At 37.5% G+C, this 22,165-nt stretch overlaps 1 protein-coding gene across 1 annotated transcript in view; it reads right to left on the reverse strand.

Moving 5' to 3' along the window:
• The window catches only part of DARS1 (aspartyl-tRNA synthetase 1), a 36,782-nt gene that overhangs the window by 4,044 nt on the left and 10,573 nt on the right, over positions 1-22,165 (reverse strand). The window contains exons 4-11 of the mRNA XM_030952091.1: positions 21,721-21,823; positions 13,941-14,043; positions 12,595-12,675; positions 12,063-12,122; positions 4,132-4,243; positions 2,234-2,368; positions 1,272-1,419; positions 168-314 (exon numbers count right to left, since the gene is read on the reverse strand). Coding sequence (XP_030807951.1) covers positions 168-314; positions 1,272-1,419; positions 2,234-2,368; positions 4,132-4,243; positions 12,063-12,122; positions 12,595-12,675; positions 13,941-14,043; positions 21,721-21,823 — 889 coding nt within the window. The remainder of the gene's footprint in view (positions 1-167; positions 315-1,271; positions 1,420-2,233; positions 2,369-4,131; positions 4,244-12,062; positions 12,123-12,594; positions 12,676-13,940; positions 14,044-21,720; positions 21,824-22,165) is intronic.

Here is a 22,165-nt window from a genome sequence, read left to right on the forward strand (position 1 = left end):
TATTATTTTCACATCCACTCATTTACTTGTCAAGAGGTCTGCACAGAAGTGCTGTTTATTCCTCTAAAAGCTGTGGCTCCTTATTGAGGGCTGCCAGGTGCTCAGTACAAAACTGACACTTCACTACCACTTTGCCAAGACTGACACAGTTGCATCCTGCCAAGTACCTGAGATCCTCTTCATCACCCATCTCCACACCAGCCTCTCGAAGCATGGCCACACCTTCACGGTATTCCAGCCTCAGAGTTGGCTCCAAAAACTTAAATGGCTCACACGGGAACTGTTTGCTCACTGTCTGAATTTCAGTTTGGAATCTACAAAGAAACAAGAACAGAAGCCAAATACAAAATAGTCAAGAACTTGCACCTAGTAATGATTTTAGGATTTTGCCACAAGAGGTCCCTCTTGCAACGTAGAAACTGTATTAAAACCACTTCAGGAGAAATTCTGTAATGAATTGTCTCAACAAAGTTAATGCATCTACTTCACTGATGTTAATATTTTACTATTATTTCTGTTTAATCCCTCTTGTAAGAAATAATCGACTCAGCCAAATTTTCACAGTAAAGACACTGAAATCACCCCTTAGATGTGTAGTATTTACCTGGGTTCTTTTTTGATTTGAGTAATATTCAAATATATACAAGAAATTTCCTGCTGGACAGACAAAATGATTTGCATATGTGCTAGCAAAACAGTCTAATTTGTAAGCAAATGAACACCACTTCCTAAACTTCTAGCCTGACTTTTTAATGAGTTAGACTTTGAATAATGGAAAATAATCCTTGCTGTTATCATGGAACAAATGCAGGCAGGTCTTTTTTATTCAAGATCACTTGAATAAAGTGATCACAAGGCTAATCACTTTTATTCAAGAAAACTTTCTTATATAGTAAATATTACAATAATTTTTGAAACAGACCAATCTACCCAGTAGTGGCAAAAAAGAAGGACATTTTAAATTAAGGATAGATCAATTATCTTATGAAGTGCTTTCAACAGCAGACAGCAAGTTTCTTAGTGCAAGCCAGCATGCTCCAGGAGATGCTAAAAGTAGTTTACTGGCCTATGGCTTCAGTAAACCTTAGAAGTCAGGCACAAAGAAGGAGTTAAGAGCAAAGCAAAAATATGTTTCGAAGTTGTGTTGTAAATCAGATTATCACTGATTATCTGATAAACTGAGGTCAAAAGGCTGGTCTACTTCATTCCACAGTGCAAGAGATGTCAAACAAAGAAAGTTGCTCATTAAAAGAAGGAAATGCTTTTATTACCTTTCCTGAAGCCCTTTGAATATCTGCACCAAGGTATCTGCAATCTCATCTACCACTTCATGATAGTGATAATTAAAAGCCATTTCAATATCCAGACCAACAAACTCAGTCAAGTGTCTGTGCGTATTGGAGTCCTCAGCTCTAAATACTGTAAAATTAAACAACAGAAATGCTAACTGACCTGAAATTACAATTTCAGTTGGAAAAATTACAATCATCATTTGGGTTAGAAAGACACAAATATAACTAGCAGCCTCAGAGCATCATTTGTAACAATGACAGCATTACTGCAGCTGTGGTACAGACACAACTCACAGAGTGGCAGGATGTCTGCTTAGATGGACAAACACGAGTGGAAAAAACAGACAAGCTTTCAAGTGCACAAGAACTTTCAGATTTGAAAACTGCCTTTTTCAGAGGAAATGGACTTGTACAGTGCGTGTCTTCTGGGATAGGTACATGAGTCTAATATAAACACATCTTCCCACAACCATGACTCATCTGTTAGCGATAACAAGAAATTTGACCTTCTGAATTACCTGGAATTTTTTGTTTTGTTTTGTTTTATACACTGTTATTGACTTGTTTTCAGCATTTAGAGGTTAGGTATCTTTAAACCATTTGAGGTCTTCAAAGAAAACTATTGTATTACCACTTAAAGAGGCTATGTCCTATCAGCATTTAAGAAACAGAGCATAGGACTGGAAATCATTCCTTTTTTAGTATTTACTGACAATTAAAAGTAATCTTGTTCTCAGTAATGTTGTTCGGTACATGTACAGCAACTTCTCTGTCAACTTTACTGTCATCAGTTGCCTCAACTGAAATTTGGTTTGGCAAGTGAAACTACACCAAGTGAAACTATTCAAAGCTTTAGTGTGTGTGTGTGTTATCTTACTTGTACCACAGCTGCTAAAACCAGGGCACACTTCACACATTGCATAAAACCAAGCTTTTCTTACCTGGCCCGACACAGAAAACCTTTTCAAAGTCAGCACATATACACATCTGCTTGTACAGCTGTGGGGACTGAGCCAGATAGGCACTGGTTTTGAAGTAGGATACAGTAAACACATTGGCTCCTCCTTCACTGGCAGCTAGAAAGCAAGTGCTTTTATAAGGAATTATTGAAATAAAATGAAGCAGTTATTAAAATAAAAATGTAAAAAATCAATTAGAGGTAGAATGATAGATTATTGGTCTTTTAAAGATCAGAAAGATATTTTTCTTCAAAACATACTGGAGGAAAAAGATATATTTGCATCCATCCCTTCATGCCAAGGTAAATTTTGCAGCTCGGGACTGTCACACCTTGTCTTGAATTTCTGCAAATTTAGCTGGGGCAGCTTAAAATGTTCCTGTTTCAGCTGACCTTCACCTTAGAGTGAGAACAGCAGAGAACACATATCTGTACTAACACATCTACCTGCACCCCCACATTTCTGTGGAAACCAATCTCTGACAGCGGCTCAGGCTGCCAGGGGTTCACTGCAGTGAACCAAGCGCATATCCTGTTTTGCCAGGACCATCCCCTGTAACTGAAGGCATAAATATCTCTCACAGCCAATCCCAGTTTTACCAAAGGGCATGAGCCAAAGCTATAAAGCTTTTTCTCAGTTTGAGGCAATTTTCATAGATAGCTATAGGAACAAGGATCACATGAATTTCCCTTACTGCAAAGCATCTACCAAAACTACATCACTTCACCTTGCCAATTCCCAGTGAGTGACAGGAGAGGTGCAGTGGCCTAGTACAGGTAACTTTTAAAAACCTCAAATCTTACAACAGTTATGATATTTAAATTAGAAATTTAGTAAGGATTGCACTGACTTAACTTAGTTAATTTAAAAAAAATATGGTCTCATCCAAACAATGGGATGCATGCTTGCTTGCTTCCAATGGGACACTGCACACGTCCTCAAAGGTCCTACAGAACTACCTGGAAGCCTTTTAGCACTTCATACTATATAACTATCTCTAAGGAAAAAGCCATCCAATCTTCTAGTTCAATGACACTTTTCATGTTGAAAGAACAGCTGCTTACAAGCATTTTGTGTAAAAGGCTCACTTTTTATCTCAGTCAGAGAGGTCTTCCAAAATATAAATACAGAAGCATAAAATTCTGTAAGCAAGACATGCACTTTATGAATCTACATACAATAACACAGTAACACAAATGTTCTGCTCTGATTTTCCATGCCATGTATCTTAGTGGCATCAACAAAACCTCAAAGAGCACCAATAAGGTGGAAGGAAAACCTCCATCAGTAAAGCAAGCCATTGGACTTCTGAAAACAATACAGCAAATCAAAAGAACTAGAAGCAGTATCTACATTTCAGACTTTAAGGCTGAAGCTGTTATTCCACATTTCCAAAAAGAAAAAGGTCTACCACATTCTATTCTGCCATATTCTAATTGCTAAAGAAGTGACAAATTGTGCCATATAATGGCATCATATTTTATACAACATGTTTGTTGCAACATCTTTATGATGGAATATACTTTTAATCTAAATTAGACTGGGTTTTTTAATACTGAGAATGAAACAGGCAGTGCTCAACATTGAGAACACTAATGTGAAGAATCATGCATATGATCAGAATGAAACATTCATATGTATTGCAAACTACATAAATCAGGTGTATATATATAATTTTTCTTGTCATTCTTTTAATAGCCTAAGTCAGGAAAAAAGTAAAGACCAACTCTGACACCTGCTAGAAGTGTGCTATGTTGCATGTAGGCTAGAAAGAAAATTTATGTTTTTTAAATAAAAACTTACTAAATTTTTGTCAGATAGGTACATTGAGCAACTACAAAAGAAGCACACCTGTAGCTGCTGGATCACATATACAATACCTGAAATGATTTTGGGAGTCTGAATTTCCACAAATCCCTTGCGAATAAGAGTTTCTCGGAAAAGCTGACAAATACCAGACTGAAGGCAGAAGACTGCCTGACTAGTGGAGGTCTACAAGAAGAAGATAAAATAATGAATCCTATGTTAGTTTTTCCTGACTCTATGACTTCTCTGGACAGGTGGAAGGATGAATTCCTTCCCTAAGGAATACCTGATTATTGTATCTGCCTAAACAGTGAGAAGTGTGAATCCATAATTGTCTATTACACAGAAGGAAACAGGAAAGGAAGCCAGAGAAATTATTAATTTCCATTTACAGCATATTCAGTTATAAACGAGGCACTATAGTCAATTCTACATTTAAAAAAAACCCCTGATTTATGAGATGTGCTTCTGCAAATAAAGGTTTTACAGTAAGAAATTGAATAAAAGTACTAAATCTATTAAAAAGCTTTCAGTACATGGAACTAGAACAGCTGCAGAACACAGTGCATGACAAAAGCAAAGCCATTAATAACTTACATAAGGTAGTAATGTCTGTCTGTTAAAGGCTACCAAATACAATGTTTTTCATGTAAAAACACAGCCACATGTTAGCCATGTACAACACTGACACAAAACCATCCAAAACCCAGGGTCTACACTTCCAACATTTAAGCAGCCCAGATAACACCTGTTGATATGAACCGCAGTTCTTCTGTCTTTTTTTCACCTTATTTTAAAAGTAAATTTAGCTGAAAACAGAAGTAGATTTAACTGAATTGATAATTTTTTTTGTTTATACACGTGACACAATTGAGCTCCTCATCTGGGTTAACAAATACCTGCACTAAACATTCCTGGAACACTTTTGGCATGAAGAATAAAACAACCACCTGAGTGACTGTTGCAAAGACTGCAAGGTGTCAGCACTGAAGCCATATCTGATTTTGTGCTTTCAGCATCTCAAACATGACACTGAGCAACCTAAAAGGGTACAAAAAAACCAACAAGTTCCTGCAAACGAGCAAGAGAACGGTTCTTTACGACAACGTGCGTCACAACACTGTTTACTTCTCTTTCTGAACAGCACCCAGCTCTCCAGTCAGGTTAAGACAGGCCTTGTGGGCTTTTTCACATGACTCCTCTAGCAAACCACAAAACAAAAAACCCCCAACCAAAACAAATTATATAAGCAGCCAAATTTAGACAGACAGTCGGTAGAAACGCTGAAATAAAGCTACAGCCATCATCTCTGCAAGATAAAGACATCCCTTTACCAAGAGACCCAAAGAGAAAGCTGCAGTAATACTGCAGATCTGGAGCTGTTTGCAGTTATTTGCTGTTTTAGCTGACCAATGAAACAGTTCATGTGGGTAAGTGGTTGAGACTAGTAAATAATAGCAGTTCTCACTGTCTGATAAACCACATGTCTTGATAGACCACAGCCACTACTCAAATGTTCCAAATGAAGGAAATGAGGTTTTGAGCAGCAGTTACAAAAGTACCCTAAAAGTTTTTCACCTTTTTCACATTAGTCTCCCAGAACAAGACATATGGTAAGACTCTGCCTGTGTTATGGGCATAATTTGGCATTGTTACATCCAAGTATCAGGATGATTCAAAGGGATTTTTTCTTCTTAACCATCTCCTACTTGAAAGGTGAAAGAGCTGACAACTTTAAGTCACATTTGAGTTTCCCAATAAAGTTTTTTATGAACTAGACACATTTAAAATTGCTAAGAGAGAAGATGTGTAACATTAACATAAAGCAGCATAGAAACAATGCCTCTTCTACCCTTGGTGTGAACCAAGAGCAGTTTCATGCCAGAACAGGTGGGAATGCAGTAGTGAGTCAAACAGCCCCAAGAAAAAAAAGGAAACTGGTTGCTAAGCCCAGTCTGAAAGCAATTACATGGTCTGACCTAAAACTGTGCACAGGAACACAGCCAGCCAATACCCAACACAGCTCTCCAGTAACAAAGGTTGGTCAGGCAGTAACTCCTCTTGTCCTTTGTGAGGATGCAGGACAAGGATTCTGTCTTCCTAAGCCATCTATGATGGTAAGTTAGGCTTAGAAACAGCATTTATTAAAGCAGCCAAATTCACAGAACTGGACACTGAAGCTTTTATTTAACTGCAGACCAAGAACAAGCAGCAATTCTCCGTACCTCATACCTGACAAGATCACTCTTCTTTCACCAAAGGTGGCTGAGTTTCAATGTCCATTCATTCAGAGACTGCCAACATGGATAACTGTTGGGAATTTGTGATACTGCAGCCTCCTTGTAAGAATTAAACAGACCCACAAGACATCTGAGATAACTCCTAAAGAACTGCATCTGACAATTTGCAGTGGAGTCAAATCAACGACCTCAGAAGTTTTATGTGCCACTACAATTTCAAAGTATTTTAAAAATAAAGAAAAAACTTTTCAGATTTAATAACATTCTTTGCACTGGTGTGATGTTCAGAACACAAAGAGAACAAATTCATTTGAAGAAAATAATTCAGTAACTGAGATGCTGGTGTGTATAGCAATGTTTGTACAATGGAAAATAACACAGTCACAATTTGAGCTTCCACACTTAGGTACAATACAGCAAACTAAGGACAGACAGCTGTCAAAATTAATTGATTTCTACCTTTGCCTTAACGTAAGATTTTGCCATGGCATTCTTCTTGTGTAGGGTTTACTCCAATAAGAACCTTTCCACATACGTATTGACAAACTATCTTATCTAAGACTATGGCAAAGATAGTCAATATTGCTTCAAGAATTAATCAGAAACAGAAACAAATTTATGATAATTAAATGCTGTTGCAGTTAACAGTGTTAATGTTTTAACTTAGTCTGCAAAGTTAATTTTACAGAAAAACTCATAATTTTCAATAATCACCTTTGTTACAGACAGCAGAAAAAAAGTTTAGGGAACAATGCTGAAGTAAGAGCTTCAGTTACAACCTCACTTTAATTTCACCTGTGTGTTTATTATTCAGATGCCATGAAAGAAGACATTAATGATAAAACTGAACACTGTAAGCTTATAAAAACAATTATCACTTTTTATTTGGCACAATTTGCAGCGTCAGAACAACAGCCACGTGTGCTGCCAAATGCTTTTCAGTGGAATTGAGGGCAGTTCACACCACCATGATCGTATCTCAGAGAGGTGAGACCGATGCACAGACATGAGAAGTTGTGAACTTTCCTTTTACTCTCCCATCAGCAGAATTTGTTCTGCTCTTCCCTCATTTTTGCTTTTCTGTTTGCCTGCTGTAGCTACCTATCTTCCACCAAGAACAACCATAAATACATAATTGGCTAAATAATGTAATCTATATTTCTTAAGTAATATACATTATTTTAAATAATGCAACTAATTTTGCAATTCCTCCACTATATCTAGGACAAGTGAAGGTCTTGCTAGGAAACAGAACTTATCCTAAATAACTTTTTTTTTAACCCCAAGGTGACTGAAGTCAACTTTTCTTCAAATTTTAGTATTACTTATAGTACAAGAATATATGAACATGGAGTTTGTAGTCTAAATGACTGGGACTGTGTATGTACACTCTGGCAAATCACTGCCCACAAGAAAATGAACTGTACGTTTGCTTTCTCATTACAGTTTGAATTCAGTCAGGAAAAACACAGCTTTTGCAATCAGGAAATTGAATCCAACACAATGAAATCAAGCTTGAAGTAATCAAGCATTTGCAAAGAAAGTGCATTAAGATCAGTGTACAGCTGGATTATCACATACAGTCTGACATCCATAAACTACTAAAGACACAGTTTAATGTTAACGCTCTACCCTGAGCAACATAAACAGGGTAATACTGACCCTAAAAAGGCTTTGCTTTGGTCTCAATGAGCTGGGCAATAGCAGACACAATTGTAGCAACAGGACTGCAAAAAGGCATATCATTCAAGTCACATTTGGACATACACTGTTGAGATAAAAGTCCTGCTGAACACAAAAAATAAACCAGAGCAAGGACATCAGTAAGGTCCACCATAAACCTGGGTGAATCTGAGTTGTTTCTTTCTTCAGACTTTTTCACAGACAAACTGAGAAGTAAAACCCAAGAATTAGTGTTTCTTTCACTGGTCTTTTCTTCATTATTTGTTTTAAATAATGTAAAACTGGAGGACCTGAATTGGTATTTTTAAGAAGCAAACTACAAGAACCAGTGTTTCACTGGTCTATTCTTCATTACTTTTCATGTACCACAGAACTTCATGAAATACAGCTTCTGCAGGTCTTTTTACAGACACGGGAAGTCTACACACCACCAAATACTTCAGTGAAACTTAAGAACAGCAGAAAAGTGAAGATTTAAAAACACAGTCAGCGCTCTCTCTACTTTGCGCTTTTTAACTGTTGTGGTAAGTGAATGGTAAATCAAACATCCCTATGATCAAGTGGTTTGACTTTCATTAAGCCATTGTGAAAAATAGATAGTTGGGTCAACAGTGGTTTCCTCACAGTCACCCGTGGTTATGTGAAAGAAAATCTAGTCCATACAAGGACTTTTCTTTCTTCTTACCAGCTCTCTTTTCTCTAAAACCCCAACTTTTCTACTCCAAGGGTGTGATCTGTATTTTATGAGTTAACCCACCAAGAACAGGTTCATTCTTCCCCAGTAATCATTCTTTGGAAATTATTTTCAAAGCCCCTTAGCCCTAAATAATCACAATTTTCTCTCCACACCTCACAGTAACAACTACAGCAGTAGCTTGGCATCCTGTCATTTAAGTACTTCCCACCCCCAATCTTAAAAAAACTAAACTATGAGACACTTTTGAGAGATCTTTGTCAGCAAACAAAACGCAAGACTGGTAATGATTCACTGCAACACTCAGTCTATTTCCACATGTACACAAGAGTGGAAGTCTTGCAATCTTTGCAACATACTTTGCATCTTTCATCTCCATTAATGTAATTTCCTTATTATTAATTACACTCCTTGTATTGCATGATAATCAAACCTTCCTTGGTATACATTATAGCTGGATGGAGTGATGCTATTTTCAGAAATCCAGGTTTTTTCATTCATGTAATAACTGAGTTTCCCAGCTCCACTTCATCATGACTTGGCCCTATCCAGTTAACTCCTCTGTTAATCACTATTTAAAATTAGCTAATTACTTAACTGCTTTAAATACTGTGTTTAAATGGATAAAATTATTTTAGTTGCACACAAACAACTCTTTTTAGTCTGAGCCTAACCAAGATCTATGCATTTAGTTTGGTAAATCTTTCTCAAAATAACAGCGTCCCTATTTTTGATGTTCAGTGACTTCTGTCTTCCTTAAAAAACTGGGGCACTGAGGAAACCAGAACTAGATGATTACATTTAGCTGTGGCTGGACTTCTTCCCACACTTGTAGGAACAGACATCACAGCATTTCCATTAGAACTATTCTGTTAAAATTTTTCCCTGTTGCCCATGATATGGTTTTCCTAGAAGGAACAGCTGTGGGAACAATGGTTTCAGATAACACATCATGTTTGCAATCCTCCTTAGGACATGCCTATGTATGCAGTGCATTTGAAACACTTAAGGATCTTTGAAGCCCCATTTGTAATCCAGTAGCTCCAATCTATGGAACCAAATCACTGAAAATCAATTACTACTTTCTGGGTTTCTTTGTATTCCTACTCTTGTGATTCCATTACATACAGTGCTTAGGATGCACCTATATATATAAATGCATGTGTTCTCACTGAAATTTCCCCTTTCTTCATGAAATATCTTTTCTGCTTATTCAGCACTCTCTTTAAAAAAACAGATTAAAATATCATATTTAGAATCTGCTTTTGTTCTGAAACACATAATGAAAGATGCAACAGAAAAGACACACAGAAATGTGACACAGTCTGAGACAGAAAGTTTTCCTCTGCGGAGGAGGAAGGCCAAGACAGATACCCAAGCCTAATCACGGGCAAGCTGTGGCCAGATCACACCCAGCCACAGGTGTATGCAGAGGATGAGACAGACACTGCAGTACTGAGATCTGGCATTCCATCCTGTCACCAATTCTGTGAAAAGCTAACCTGAATTCCTGTTCAGCATGAAACAGGTGCTTAGCACCACACTGCAGCAGCTGCTGGAGCTAAGGAGAAAAACAGCTTCTTAACACAGAGTTAAGATTCAGAGCTCAAAATAAGGTGCCAGACATTGCTGAAGAAAAGGTGTCCCAACAGTGGTTGGGACACAGAAGAGGTTACAGCAACATCCACTTATGTCAGCAGTTGCACCCTGCAGGCAGAATACTGACAACTAATGCCCTTCTGCTGTACTGACAAAGATATTTCAGAAGTATTGGGATGGTTGTGCTGAACTACTGGATGAGTACAGGGGTAGAACTTTAGCCCACCCCTTTCCATTCCAACTCTTGTGTTCATTCTGGCATGAGTCTTGATTCTTTTTCCATTACTATTTACCTTCTTAGGCTTTGCTCTGCAGATGCCCTCAATTGCATTACAGCCAAGGATACCTCCAAGCCATTTTCACTCAGTATTTTTAAATGCTATTTCCCTTTGTATAATTTCTCTGTTCTCTTTGGGCCTCATGGCTCCTTTCAGTTTATTATACAGGTGTTTCTTCAATATAATGGATTTTCTTAAGTTTCTCTGGAGTGCTGTTGGTTATTTTTATTCATCACCAGATGTTCAAGTAAAGCCTGCAGTTCAAGCATCCCAGATTTCTCCCCTTCAATTCAGTACACTGTCTCAGTACTACCATAAGCTGATGATCCTTCAAATGATTTTCACTTTCAATCATTAGTATAGAATTCTTTTCATTAAAGGCTTAATTTAAGACAGATTAAGAGACCAATATGATGAGATACTGAGTACCCTGAAAAGTAACCACAGACTGAACTTACTCAGTATGGTACATAAGGTCAAGTGAAAGGCAATTAATTTTGGTACAAGTAAAACAATTGACACAAGTAGTTTTAGTTGCTGAAATAAGGACATCAGCTGTTGAAAAGATGTAAGTCTCTCAGTGCCAGAACTTTTCCAAATTTTCTAGTAAATTACTTTTTTGTTTCATTTCTCAGGTGGAAAGATTGATTTACTAAGAAACTGCCATTATCAAGAACTCTGAAGGCAGTACTAGGTATCAAAAAAAAAATCAGCTAAGTATAGTCTTCATTCAATGTTGATTAAAATTTTATTGTGGAGAGCCTAAAATGGCTAAAAAGCCTAGGAAAAGGCCAAGATGCCTCAAGTCAGTAATGCTTTAAGTTAGTTACACACTTAAGTGTTAGCTGCTGTTTAATATAAAAAAGAATTAAGTTCTGTAAGTAATATAGTAGAGAGTATTTTGCTGCTGATTAGAAATGGTAAATATATGGGAGGTCTATGAATTCACAAATTGGGTCTCCATGACCTGGATAAAGAAAGGTGTTTCAGAAAAAAAAAGGAAAATACATGAATGCTGTGGAAACAACAAAGAGAATGAGATTGGTATCGTGGCCTGGTACAATTTCTCTGGCAAGGCATGCATTACAGCACCTCAACTGCCTGTTCAACTCAGAACTTCCATCTTATACTTCAAAACCAAGCTCTTTACAGGTTTTGGATAACAAAAACTACATCTGAGAAAAAATGTTGTCTCTAAATTGTCCCTATTCAGTCACCTTTGACTTTTGCAGCTAAACAGCCCAGATGTACACAGCCACATGTCAAATCATCAGTGTTTGCCTTTGAACTACCAATATATGTTCTTTAATTAATGTCAGTAAAGGCAAACATTTAGGATTCAAAAACCCTGTGCTTTTACAATACCACACAAAACCACAAAAACACATTGTTTGCTTTTCTTCTGGCCAACAATACAATTCCACCAAATCCATGACTTTTACTGCTTTGTGGATTAGAAATATGAAGAATAAACACTTGCAGGCAAACCTGCAGCACGGCATGTTCCTTACCCTTAGGTCAATGATTCTGTTGTCCAGTCTTGTATCTTGGTTTACAGTAGCTCTTCCATCCTAAACAGTTGCACAAAAGCACATAGTGAATACACACACATCCAAAAAATAAACAAAATCAAAACTTCAAAAAACCAAAATCAATGGAGAAAAACGCCCTCTGGCTAAAAGCAAAGGGTAATTTCTATGTTCAGCTGAACGTCTAGATCATTCTAGAAAGAATACAGAGCAAACTGGCAGCACAGAAAAGTTCAAGGTGCAACTTCTCCCAGAGGTCATAGGCAGAACCAACTATGAGGATGCATCAGACACACACACAAGATTGGGAACCCTCTGGTTTTGACCTTCCACTGCAGGTTCAGCAGACATCAAAGCTATAGAGATGTTGAACACAGTTCTGGATGGCACAAAGGAAGTAAAATGCAAACCCATCAAACCCCCAGAATCACCGCATTAAGGAAGTTGCTTGGCTTTCGTGCTTTTGTTCAGCTACAAAGACAATAAAAAGCATTTGAGGATGCAAAGTTTTCACCTCCTCTCCTTCCACTTCTGGTCGAACAGCATCATCCAGCTGTAAGGGCAGCCGGGGTTCAGCTGAGCTGATCACATAGATCTGAAATTGAGAGAGAACAGAAATAGCATGAGGCTCTGCTCAAAAGGAGGTGTGATTTACAAAAGGATATTTCTAGCAGAGACTTGAAACAGTGTTTGCATAGGCTACTGGCTCTAAGGCTGTGATTTTATACCAGTACTTGAGATACATTGTGCATTCTCATGACAATACTGAAGTGCTTAGTTCTTGCTTTCCCTTAGATTTGAAGTATCTTTTTTTCTTCTGGGAAGCACCAAATTGAGCAAGTTCATACAGCCTGAGGGACAAGCCTTTTGGCATGAATGCCAGCTCTGAATATGCCAGATTTCACTGAGTTTTAGTTTGATTCCAGCAAGATCATCCCGTTCTTCTCCTTGTTAACGTTATCATTTACTTATCATCTGAATACAGCTGAAAGAGCTATTTCAGATTCAGAAATTTATGAGATAACTAAAATACAATCAGAGAATGAAAACCACCTTGCTGTGCTTTATGGTCTAGTATTGCTCCTAGAGGAGCAGTGAATTTGATGTTCTTTCAGAAAAATCAAGCACAGAATAATCTGCGCACATATTAAAACATGTTTCTTCAAAATCTGCAGATTTTTCCCAATGCTGTTAGCTAAGATTTACCTCACTGCTATAATAGCCATTGTGCTCTAGTCCTGGGGTGACTGGGTTTCAACTGTATTGTAGGCATACAGTTTAGTTAAAAACCTTCAGAAGAAAAGGATATTACATAAAGGTTTAAATATGCTTTCTATTTAAACAAATTATAAAGTTACACTTCCTCCTGCCCTACAGCTCAAGCTCCAGGAATTTTAGATTTCAGAAGTTTCCATACTGTTAAGCCACTGAGAGTTTATTTCTGTGAGAATTATGTATTGCAGTCCATTGTACTGAGGGGAAGATTGTAACTCTGATAAAGAAACTCCTGACTTGCACTTAAAAAGCAGCAGACTTTTTATTCCAGAATCTACTGCAGATAAGAATCAAAACCTAGAATTACAAGCTTTTCTAGCCAAATTGTTCTAGAGAGATACTTTATTTTACTTAATACTGTAATTCAAATGGCAGATAAAAACAGGGAAATATAAACTCCAAGTATCTTAAAACCAGAAGTGTTTCATTTTTACATATAAAACACTGAAATGTGTAGCTTAAAGCAGTGTACTTCTCTGACATGAGATTCCTTACTGACCAACTTTACATATGCAGGCAGACAGACAGTCTCAACAGATAATCTATCAAACAATTAACCAGTGCTCCATTTGCTCAAAAATTTACCCTTCGAACATGAAGCTCAACATCTTGCTGAGTACAGCCTCCGACTTTCTGATATGCTTTCCTCACAACGCCTTCGATGTCCACAATGCTCTCTTTGGTGATGCTGGCAATGAAGAGAGGACAGGAGGCTCAGTAAGTTCCACTGCACACTGCAGCAGCCTCAGCACTGAGCACCATTCATGCACTGTATGGACTGCTGCACAACAGAACAGTCAAGGATCTGAAGTTACTTTTATATCTAATAACTGATTAATAAAGGAGTTTGTTGAAATATCCCCAGCCACAAGGAATTCAAACTGGGGTGGAAGACTTGAGAGGGAAAGAATTATGATTGAGCTCAGTGCTCATCCATTCTCTGTGTGTTGTTTATACATAAAGTGGCAGAGCACTTTTTCTAGGCCAGACACTCTTCCATGTGTCAGCTGATGCAATTATCTGCAAGATGTGTCTTCACCAGCGGAACAACAAACTGAAGGGAAGTCCTAGGACTGAAAGGGAAAATCAAAACTATTTCAGCTTGTTTAAACTACATGACTTGTTACTGAAAGATGCAAGATGCTCCCGAGTCATTTCTCTGTGACAGGGGACATCCTAACTGCTCAACACTAACAGTCACTCGTAGTACATTAGAACAGCACACACCATCCTGAAAGTCTTCCAAAGACATGATATAAAGTATGTGTGCTATGAGCAAACATTAACAAAAGCCTCAAGAGTCGGAGGTGAGAAAAGAATTTGTATGAGCAGTTTTTATTTACACATTTAATGTACTGGAGTTTAAACCAGCACTTTTCTACAGATAATCTCACCCTCACTGGAAATATATTTTCACTCTGTCTCTCTGTTAGCTTACAGGAGGCCAAATATCTAAAAATATTACTTTCCTTTTTAAGAAAACTAATGCTACAATTAATCTTTCACTTGTGAGTCCTTCTTGAGAAAGCTTCAAGGCACTTTACGTGCATCACTTGACCACCTAAGCCCTTAGACAGCAGGAAAGCATCAGGCCCACAATTTAACTGCAAACAATAAGAGGTGAGTGAGGATGCTATCAGACAAGCTGGCCACTGCTAAAAGCAGCAAAGCAAAGAGCCATTAACAACCCTCAACTTTGCAAGGCTGACACGTTTTTTACTTTGAATAAAAATCTTGAAAAATCTGATGATATTGAAGTAAGAGCGGAAAATTCAAGCATCAAATTCTCAAAACCTAACAGTGGCATTGTAAGTAAATTCCAATTAACTAAAAAATAAAATGCCAAATTTGACTATTTTAGCTGATTACACTTTTTTTCAATGGTAATACTTTCAGGCGATAGAACTTATTAGCTGCTCCACAGTTAATACAGACAAGGGTGCCTCATATGCTTGACTTGCTTAACCATTAGGTAATTCCATGTACTGCATTAAACTCATGAACAGCGTGTTCTTCTGGTACATTTACACTTTAGAAGAGCTACAGTTGCTCAAATCACAACTAAATTTGTACAAAGCAGAGGCTGAGAGCAGGCTTTAAATAAGAATCCATTTAGTTATGGGTGAACCTCCATTTCCATTAGTTTAGCAGAGGCAACAAATATGAGAAAGGATAATTGAAATGACACCAAGTGCTTCCAAGTACTTTCTATTACAAATGATTCTGTTTGAAACTCCTCACACAGACTGTGGAACCAATACAGCGCTTTGGATGCAAGAGAGTGTCATCATCTACGAGAATATATGATGCTAAACCAGTATTAAGTGTAACTAGAAATTCCCTTTGCTTTTACTCTTATGTGAACTTTTTTCCCCTAAAAAGTTTTCTATTTTTCCTGCTTCCTTTTCCATGTCAACATTTTGGCAAATGTCCAGAAAACGCTACTAATGACATGAATAGCACTGTCTTCACTGAAAATATCAGTTCCTAATCTGCTGAATAAAAGCCTTCTCAGTAATAACAGCAAATAATGTTTTAAACTTATTGAAGGAAATTCTCTGTGCTGTGAAAAATAATAGTTAAATATAAATGTGCTGTAAGGATTCATAATTAGATTGGTGATCCCATGGATGAGAACTGCTACTGAAGTCTGTACAGAGCTCTGATCAGACCATGCAAGGAATTCAAGACATGCAAAATGGTATCAGGTTAAAAATACAGGAAGAAACTGACTTTTACATCACTGTAACTGCAATGTTGCTTTGCAAACTTGCATAACTTTAAAACTCTGCACATAGGATAAAATGAGCTTTCCATCTCTACACTGGAGTTGCAATTAAAACATGTTTCTTGATCTGGAATGTATTTAAAACTGTAGCATTCCTCAGTCATTATATTTGCCACAATTTTAAGATGTATTTCAACGGAGTTCCTAACTGTGTAGGAACTCAGTTGAAAATATATTCAGGTAACTGCCTGGGTACACAAAAGCACTAGGAAGGGTCCTACTGCATATGACCATCTTTGCATTTATAAACATCCATCATCTCCTCTAAACTTTCATTTTATAATTAAACAATGTGCTTTCCCTCATTTAAACTCCACATTTATTCCAGTATGAAAATAAAAACTTGTGGTTTGAGTTCTCTTTGAACCATGCTCAGCAAGACCTAGAGCTGGAAGTATCTGAAGTCCATAACACTGCACCAAACACAAACTACAGAAACCTGGAAGGTGCTGCTTTGATTCCAAAAGATCATTCCAAGGATGTTACTGAAATGGCATTTTCAGTTCAAGTTACAACAAGGAACTAGATGTTTTAATAAAATGCCAGTAACTACAGCAAAGCATTCTCCACAGCAGCAGGAATAAGTCGTCTAGGTGATTTTTGATAAAATTCCCCTGGGTAACAAAAACCCCCAAACACCAACAAAAGTGAACAAGTTGAAGACAAACATGCCAAAGTACCATCATTTCCATTAAGGACAACAACATTTATATCTGTAATTAATATTACCAGGGACTAGAACCTAAAGTAGGATGCATAAAGCATTAAGACAGATGACATCTTTACATTGTTTAATCCATAAAAAAACTACTTAAGTATATAGACTCATAAAGTCCAACACTAAAAAATTCTCTGTATAGGAAACTATTTTGTATTTTGTAATGTTAAAAAAAAAATAAGATTATAATTTCTAAAGTGTCCACTAGATGCCTTATGTCCCTTTTAATTAGCTGCATGTCTATTAGCCAAGACTTTCTCTTTTAACCACAGGATTGCATTCTTGCAGTCTTTATAACAACATCTTTCATCAACAGCTTCATGTTGCAAGCTGAACCCTACACTGGCCCCTCAAAGTGAATGACAATCAACATTTCCTTGGTCAAAAGCCCAAAGAATAGGAAGAAACTTGGTTATTTACAGATTTTAAATAGAAAATGTTTACTTCTTCTATACCATCCATACTTATTCTGGCATTTTGTTGGGTTTTTTTCAAAACCTTTCTGTAAGCAGACTGCACAGATTATAGTAATACATTATAAAATTTTAAATATCAAATAATTATCTTAATACAGAATAATCAATGCTCCTTTACCTGAACACCAGTGAAAGTGAAGGCACTGATTTATTTTCAAAAAAGGAGTGCATTTTTAAGTAGTTAAGAGTATAAACATTTTGTACTCAACATGAGCAACATGTCTGCAAAAATATAGCAAGTATGCATGAAACTCCCTGAAAGGAAATTACCTGACCTTGTATACAAAAAGGCCAGGTAAACACCCGTTCTAATCTGTTAATTCTAAAATTGTAATGATCAGTTTCCTCTACCAACATTCTAACACTTGGTTGAACCTGGGTATCTTCTGGGGAAAAAAGAAGCCAATCTGCTTTTAAAGATTTAAAATAACAAAATCCACAGTGAATTCTTAGTAATTTTCACTAAAAACCTACACTTCATTTCCTTTCTAAATTCCCCTAATTTCATCCTGTGTTCATTGCATCCTGTCATACCTTTGTATCTGCACTGCAAAGAATCCCCCACTGGCAGAAAACCTTGCATAGAAGCACCAGGCTGGGATTTAAATCACTCACTAATTTCTCCAGGACAGAACAGAGTTTTCTTTACACTCACAGAAGGCAGATTTGCCTGACCACGTATCATTTCTTCTTGTAACTTCACCGTCAACCTTTTCCAATCTAACATGTATTCAGACACAAAGACAACAAAAGTGGACAAAATATCCCAGAAGTGCCTAAAACCAGGCACATATTACATTAATGCTATTTTCTAGAAGTCACAGAACTGCATGGGCTCCTGTCAAGTCAGTTATCTATCACAATCTCACATTTCTCTCTGCACTTTTCTATTTATTAATCCTGAACACCCACAAAATCTGATCAAACAATCACAGAAGTACAAATTCACACTGAAGAGCATTGAAGAGATTATTCTAAATGAACTCTGGTTACTACACACTCCTGAGTGCCTATTTACCAGTCCAATTTTTGTGTCACCAGCAACCTTAGCTGCAATTTGACATTTTTTTACAGTCTTCTGATATAAAAATTAAACAGAAATGGATAAAGAAAACATTCTGCACTATCCAGCAGTCTTCCTGATATTACCAATTTATCTAGCTAAAGAACTTACAGATATTTTTCTACATTGTGAATTATTTTCATACAAATTAATAACTTCCCCCCCCTTCATTTTAATCTCTTCCCTGCCTTTCTACTCTCCAGTCTACTACAAAGAGCCATCAAGTTACTTCCTGCGCAAGGGCAAATTTTTTGAGCACCTAAATTAGAATCTGTTAACCACCTCTCCCAACTGCTCTGGCAGCTCACGTGGCTCTGGCAGAGGGGTGGCGGGAAAGGCTCAATGCCGAGATAGAAAAGGAGAAAGAAAACCAAAACCAGCCACACCCCATGCTTGATGGAAAAAAGGAGGTTGATGAATTACTAAGATAAATTACTAAGTGGCACCTCTGGTGTCTAAAAGAGACAATTAACTGTTTCTCTTATGCAGCATCCCTTGCAGGACTGGGCTGAATTGCTTTTTCTGATAAAAGACAGAAGAACAATTTCACAGCTGCCAATCCAGCATCGCAACTGGCTCTGTGCTATGTTTGTTTTGGAAGTTCAACTTGAAACTTTCCATGGTTAAACTCACAGAAATTTCTTTGTAAACCTGAGTTGAACCACTATAAAGTATCTTTCACTAAAAACTCACACTGTAATGATAATTGTGGTAATTACTGTATGAATGCTGCTGACCACAGAACATTATGAAAGTTCTTGGTTTCCATGTGCCAATATCTAAAAGAGGAACTGGTTTGTTTATAATTTATGAAAATTTGTACAAAAAATGTTCATTATTTAATAAACTAATATTCAAAAGTCAAGATTCAGAATTTTACAAACTATTTTAAACAAAGTTGTGGACACAGAATGAAAGTATGTAAAAATAGCACATGGAGTTTACATACTATAAATATACAGTGAAAACATTTAAAAATTTATTTGAAATATCTGAGTTAAATGTTTTCTTCAATAAATGTGTATTTCCTCATTTAACATGTAGGAAATGAGATGATAAAAAAAGACACTGAGAAAGGCAGGGAAACAGGATAGTTATTTTTAGACATCTAAGCCCAGCCTCATCTGCTAGAAATAATGGGATCACTCCAGAACAGGTGAAAGGCAGCAGGGAAGTGACTGAGGACAGGCACGTACTGGGGCTCTGCTTCAGGTGCTGCTGACACAGTGACCCCACGTGCACTCACCAGCAGGGAACAGCAGCAGCCTCTGAAGGACAAGAGGCAGCTGCAGTGCCAGCAGCAGACAGAATTGTAGGAGATGAAACACTGGAAAAAGTGAGAGCATGGCAGGATATTAACAAAATAGGTTTGTTGGTGGGTAGGAATCCTGAGAAGATGACTGCACTAATGGGGTTAAAAAAGCCAAAAGCAAAACCCCAAAAGAAAATCCAGAAGGCTGTATCAGAGTTACACCACTCAGAGAACATGATGATGAACATGTAATTATTCAGAAGCACAAATAATAAGGGAAACATGAATGCTAGAAAGTGAGGCTGAAGTACCGGGATTTGGCTAGCAAATGTTATCCCAAAAAACAAGAAGAAGGAAAAGCCAAAACACAGTACAAACATCATCACTCTGGCTACTCTGAGGAATTCATGTCTGTCTCATCAAGAGGGAAGATGACAGGGACTTGGGAAGAACCTAAGGATGAGGTTCTGCCTGATTTAACAGCTCACTGCTGCCAGAAGAGAAAGGAGCTTTACCCTCTACTGTTTCCAGATACCCTCTTCCACCACCATTCCTTGTTAGCTCTCGACCTCCACTGCCTAATTTAAATCATTAATCTAATTGAGTAAAAAAAGACCAGTGAATCACAAAAAAGCATCACAGGTTTATAAGTGGCAGTCAGCATATGGAAAAATAGAGTGAAGACCAGCTTCCCTCTCATGAGCTCTGACCCACAAAAATCTAACAATCATAAAGTGTAAGAAATTCAGCTGTGGAGGGAAGAACCACAAAGAAAACTGAAAAAGAGAGATACTGGAGAGAACTGGAGAATAGAAAAGTGTGCATCACAACTCTAAGAGTTGTTCCACTGTTCTCTAGCAGAAGTTTCTCGAGGGAGTACACGAAGACTGTCGGGAGTTTTGAGGGAGATGAATTAGGGAACAAGTACATTATACACTTAGTTCTTTTCAGAGATTCCAAGCACTGGAGAGAACAAATCATTTCATGAAGAAACAGAACACTTCACTTTGGCTCATAAACACCTGTGAACAGCATGTTTCACACTGGCACTGCCAGCACTGAGCACCGCCAAACAACAAACACTGCTGGTTCTGTTTTCCTGTTGCCTTGAACCCCATCAGCAGAAGCATTATCCCAACCTTCTTAACTTGGCTTCTGGAAGTCTCTACTATAATGAATCTTTCCCCTCCCTGACATATTGAAGGTTGAAGTCTGTAGCACTTTTGCAGCTAATTAGTGGGGGCTCCCTTTCCAGGCATGAGAGTAGTGCCAAGAACTCCACAGAAGCAACTCAAGTGCCACATGCTAAACATATTCTGCACCGAATAAACTGCCCAGAACTGATCCACATTTCTATTTGTGAACAAGTAAATAGACACGATTAAAGCTCTACTATAAAACACATTTGTCACACAAGCGTATTTATTACAGGACAACCCGAAAGCAAAATCTTGAGGCAAACAGAAGGGAAAGGTAACTTTTTTATCTTTAGGAACAAAATTGCTGCAACAAACATTTTTTCAATTGGCAAGTCTAACTATTACATCGCCAAATGTTTTTTAAATTAAAATTTTTGTGCCAAAAATAAGGTGTAGATAAGACTAACCCACTGCACAGAAGCTACTTTTAATTTCTTCAACTCAGTAAGCCACTTGCAATGTGGGACTTCTTCACATCGGTTCTAAGTATAAAATGTATTACTACACTACACGTCTGGTAGAAGAAAAACGCTAAACATGTGCAGACACAGAGCACCACCACACACCAAATGAAGTGTCCCACTAAGCTCAGCTTGCCAGACTTTTTGTTAGCCAGCTTGGAAGAAAATGTAGGTTGTCTATGGCGAGAGAATGCTGCTTCAGCAGTTCAGAATGAATTTCAAGCCTGTTCTCTATTTTATCTTTTGTCAGTATAATGTATTCAACGCAATAGAGAGCTGACAATTTAAATAACTACATTTTAAAACAAACGAAGCATTGATGTTAATGTGTGAAAATGGTCCCAACCCCTGGGAGTCCTGGTTCCCACCATTGTTTACTCTGACAACAGGATATAATTGCTTACTTACTTGGCAGCAAACTTTACCATCTGCTTGCTTGCATGCTGTCCCACAGCCACAAGAGCCTGGATATTAAACTGCTGCTGACGCAGGACTAAGAAACACTGCTTCCCTGAATACAAAGAGAAACAACACAGGTGTATTAAGGACAAGTTACTCGAGGTCTTTGTGAATGAGAAAAAACTCTTTACTACTTAAATATAAACCGAGCTTTTAAGACTGTGTGTGTCTCTCTGTCTCATTCATCGCTGCCCCCCCCTCCAAAAAGCTGCTTCAAACTCCTCAGCTGTGCATGTACACACAAACATTGAGATACATTAAATAATTGTGCCTTACATCTATAAACATTTGAATGGTCATTTTCTAAAAATAACAGTAAGCTTTCCAAGATAAAGAATATTTAGACAAAAGAAAAACAACAAATCATAACTTTTAAAGTAACTTTTCCTTCAAC

Source organism: Camarhynchus parvulus, chromosome 7, assembly GCF_901933205.1.
Source record: "Camarhynchus parvulus chromosome 7, STF_HiC, whole genome shotgun sequence".
Lineage (NCBI taxonomy): Eukaryota > Metazoa > Chordata > Aves > Passeriformes > Thraupidae > Camarhynchus > Camarhynchus parvulus.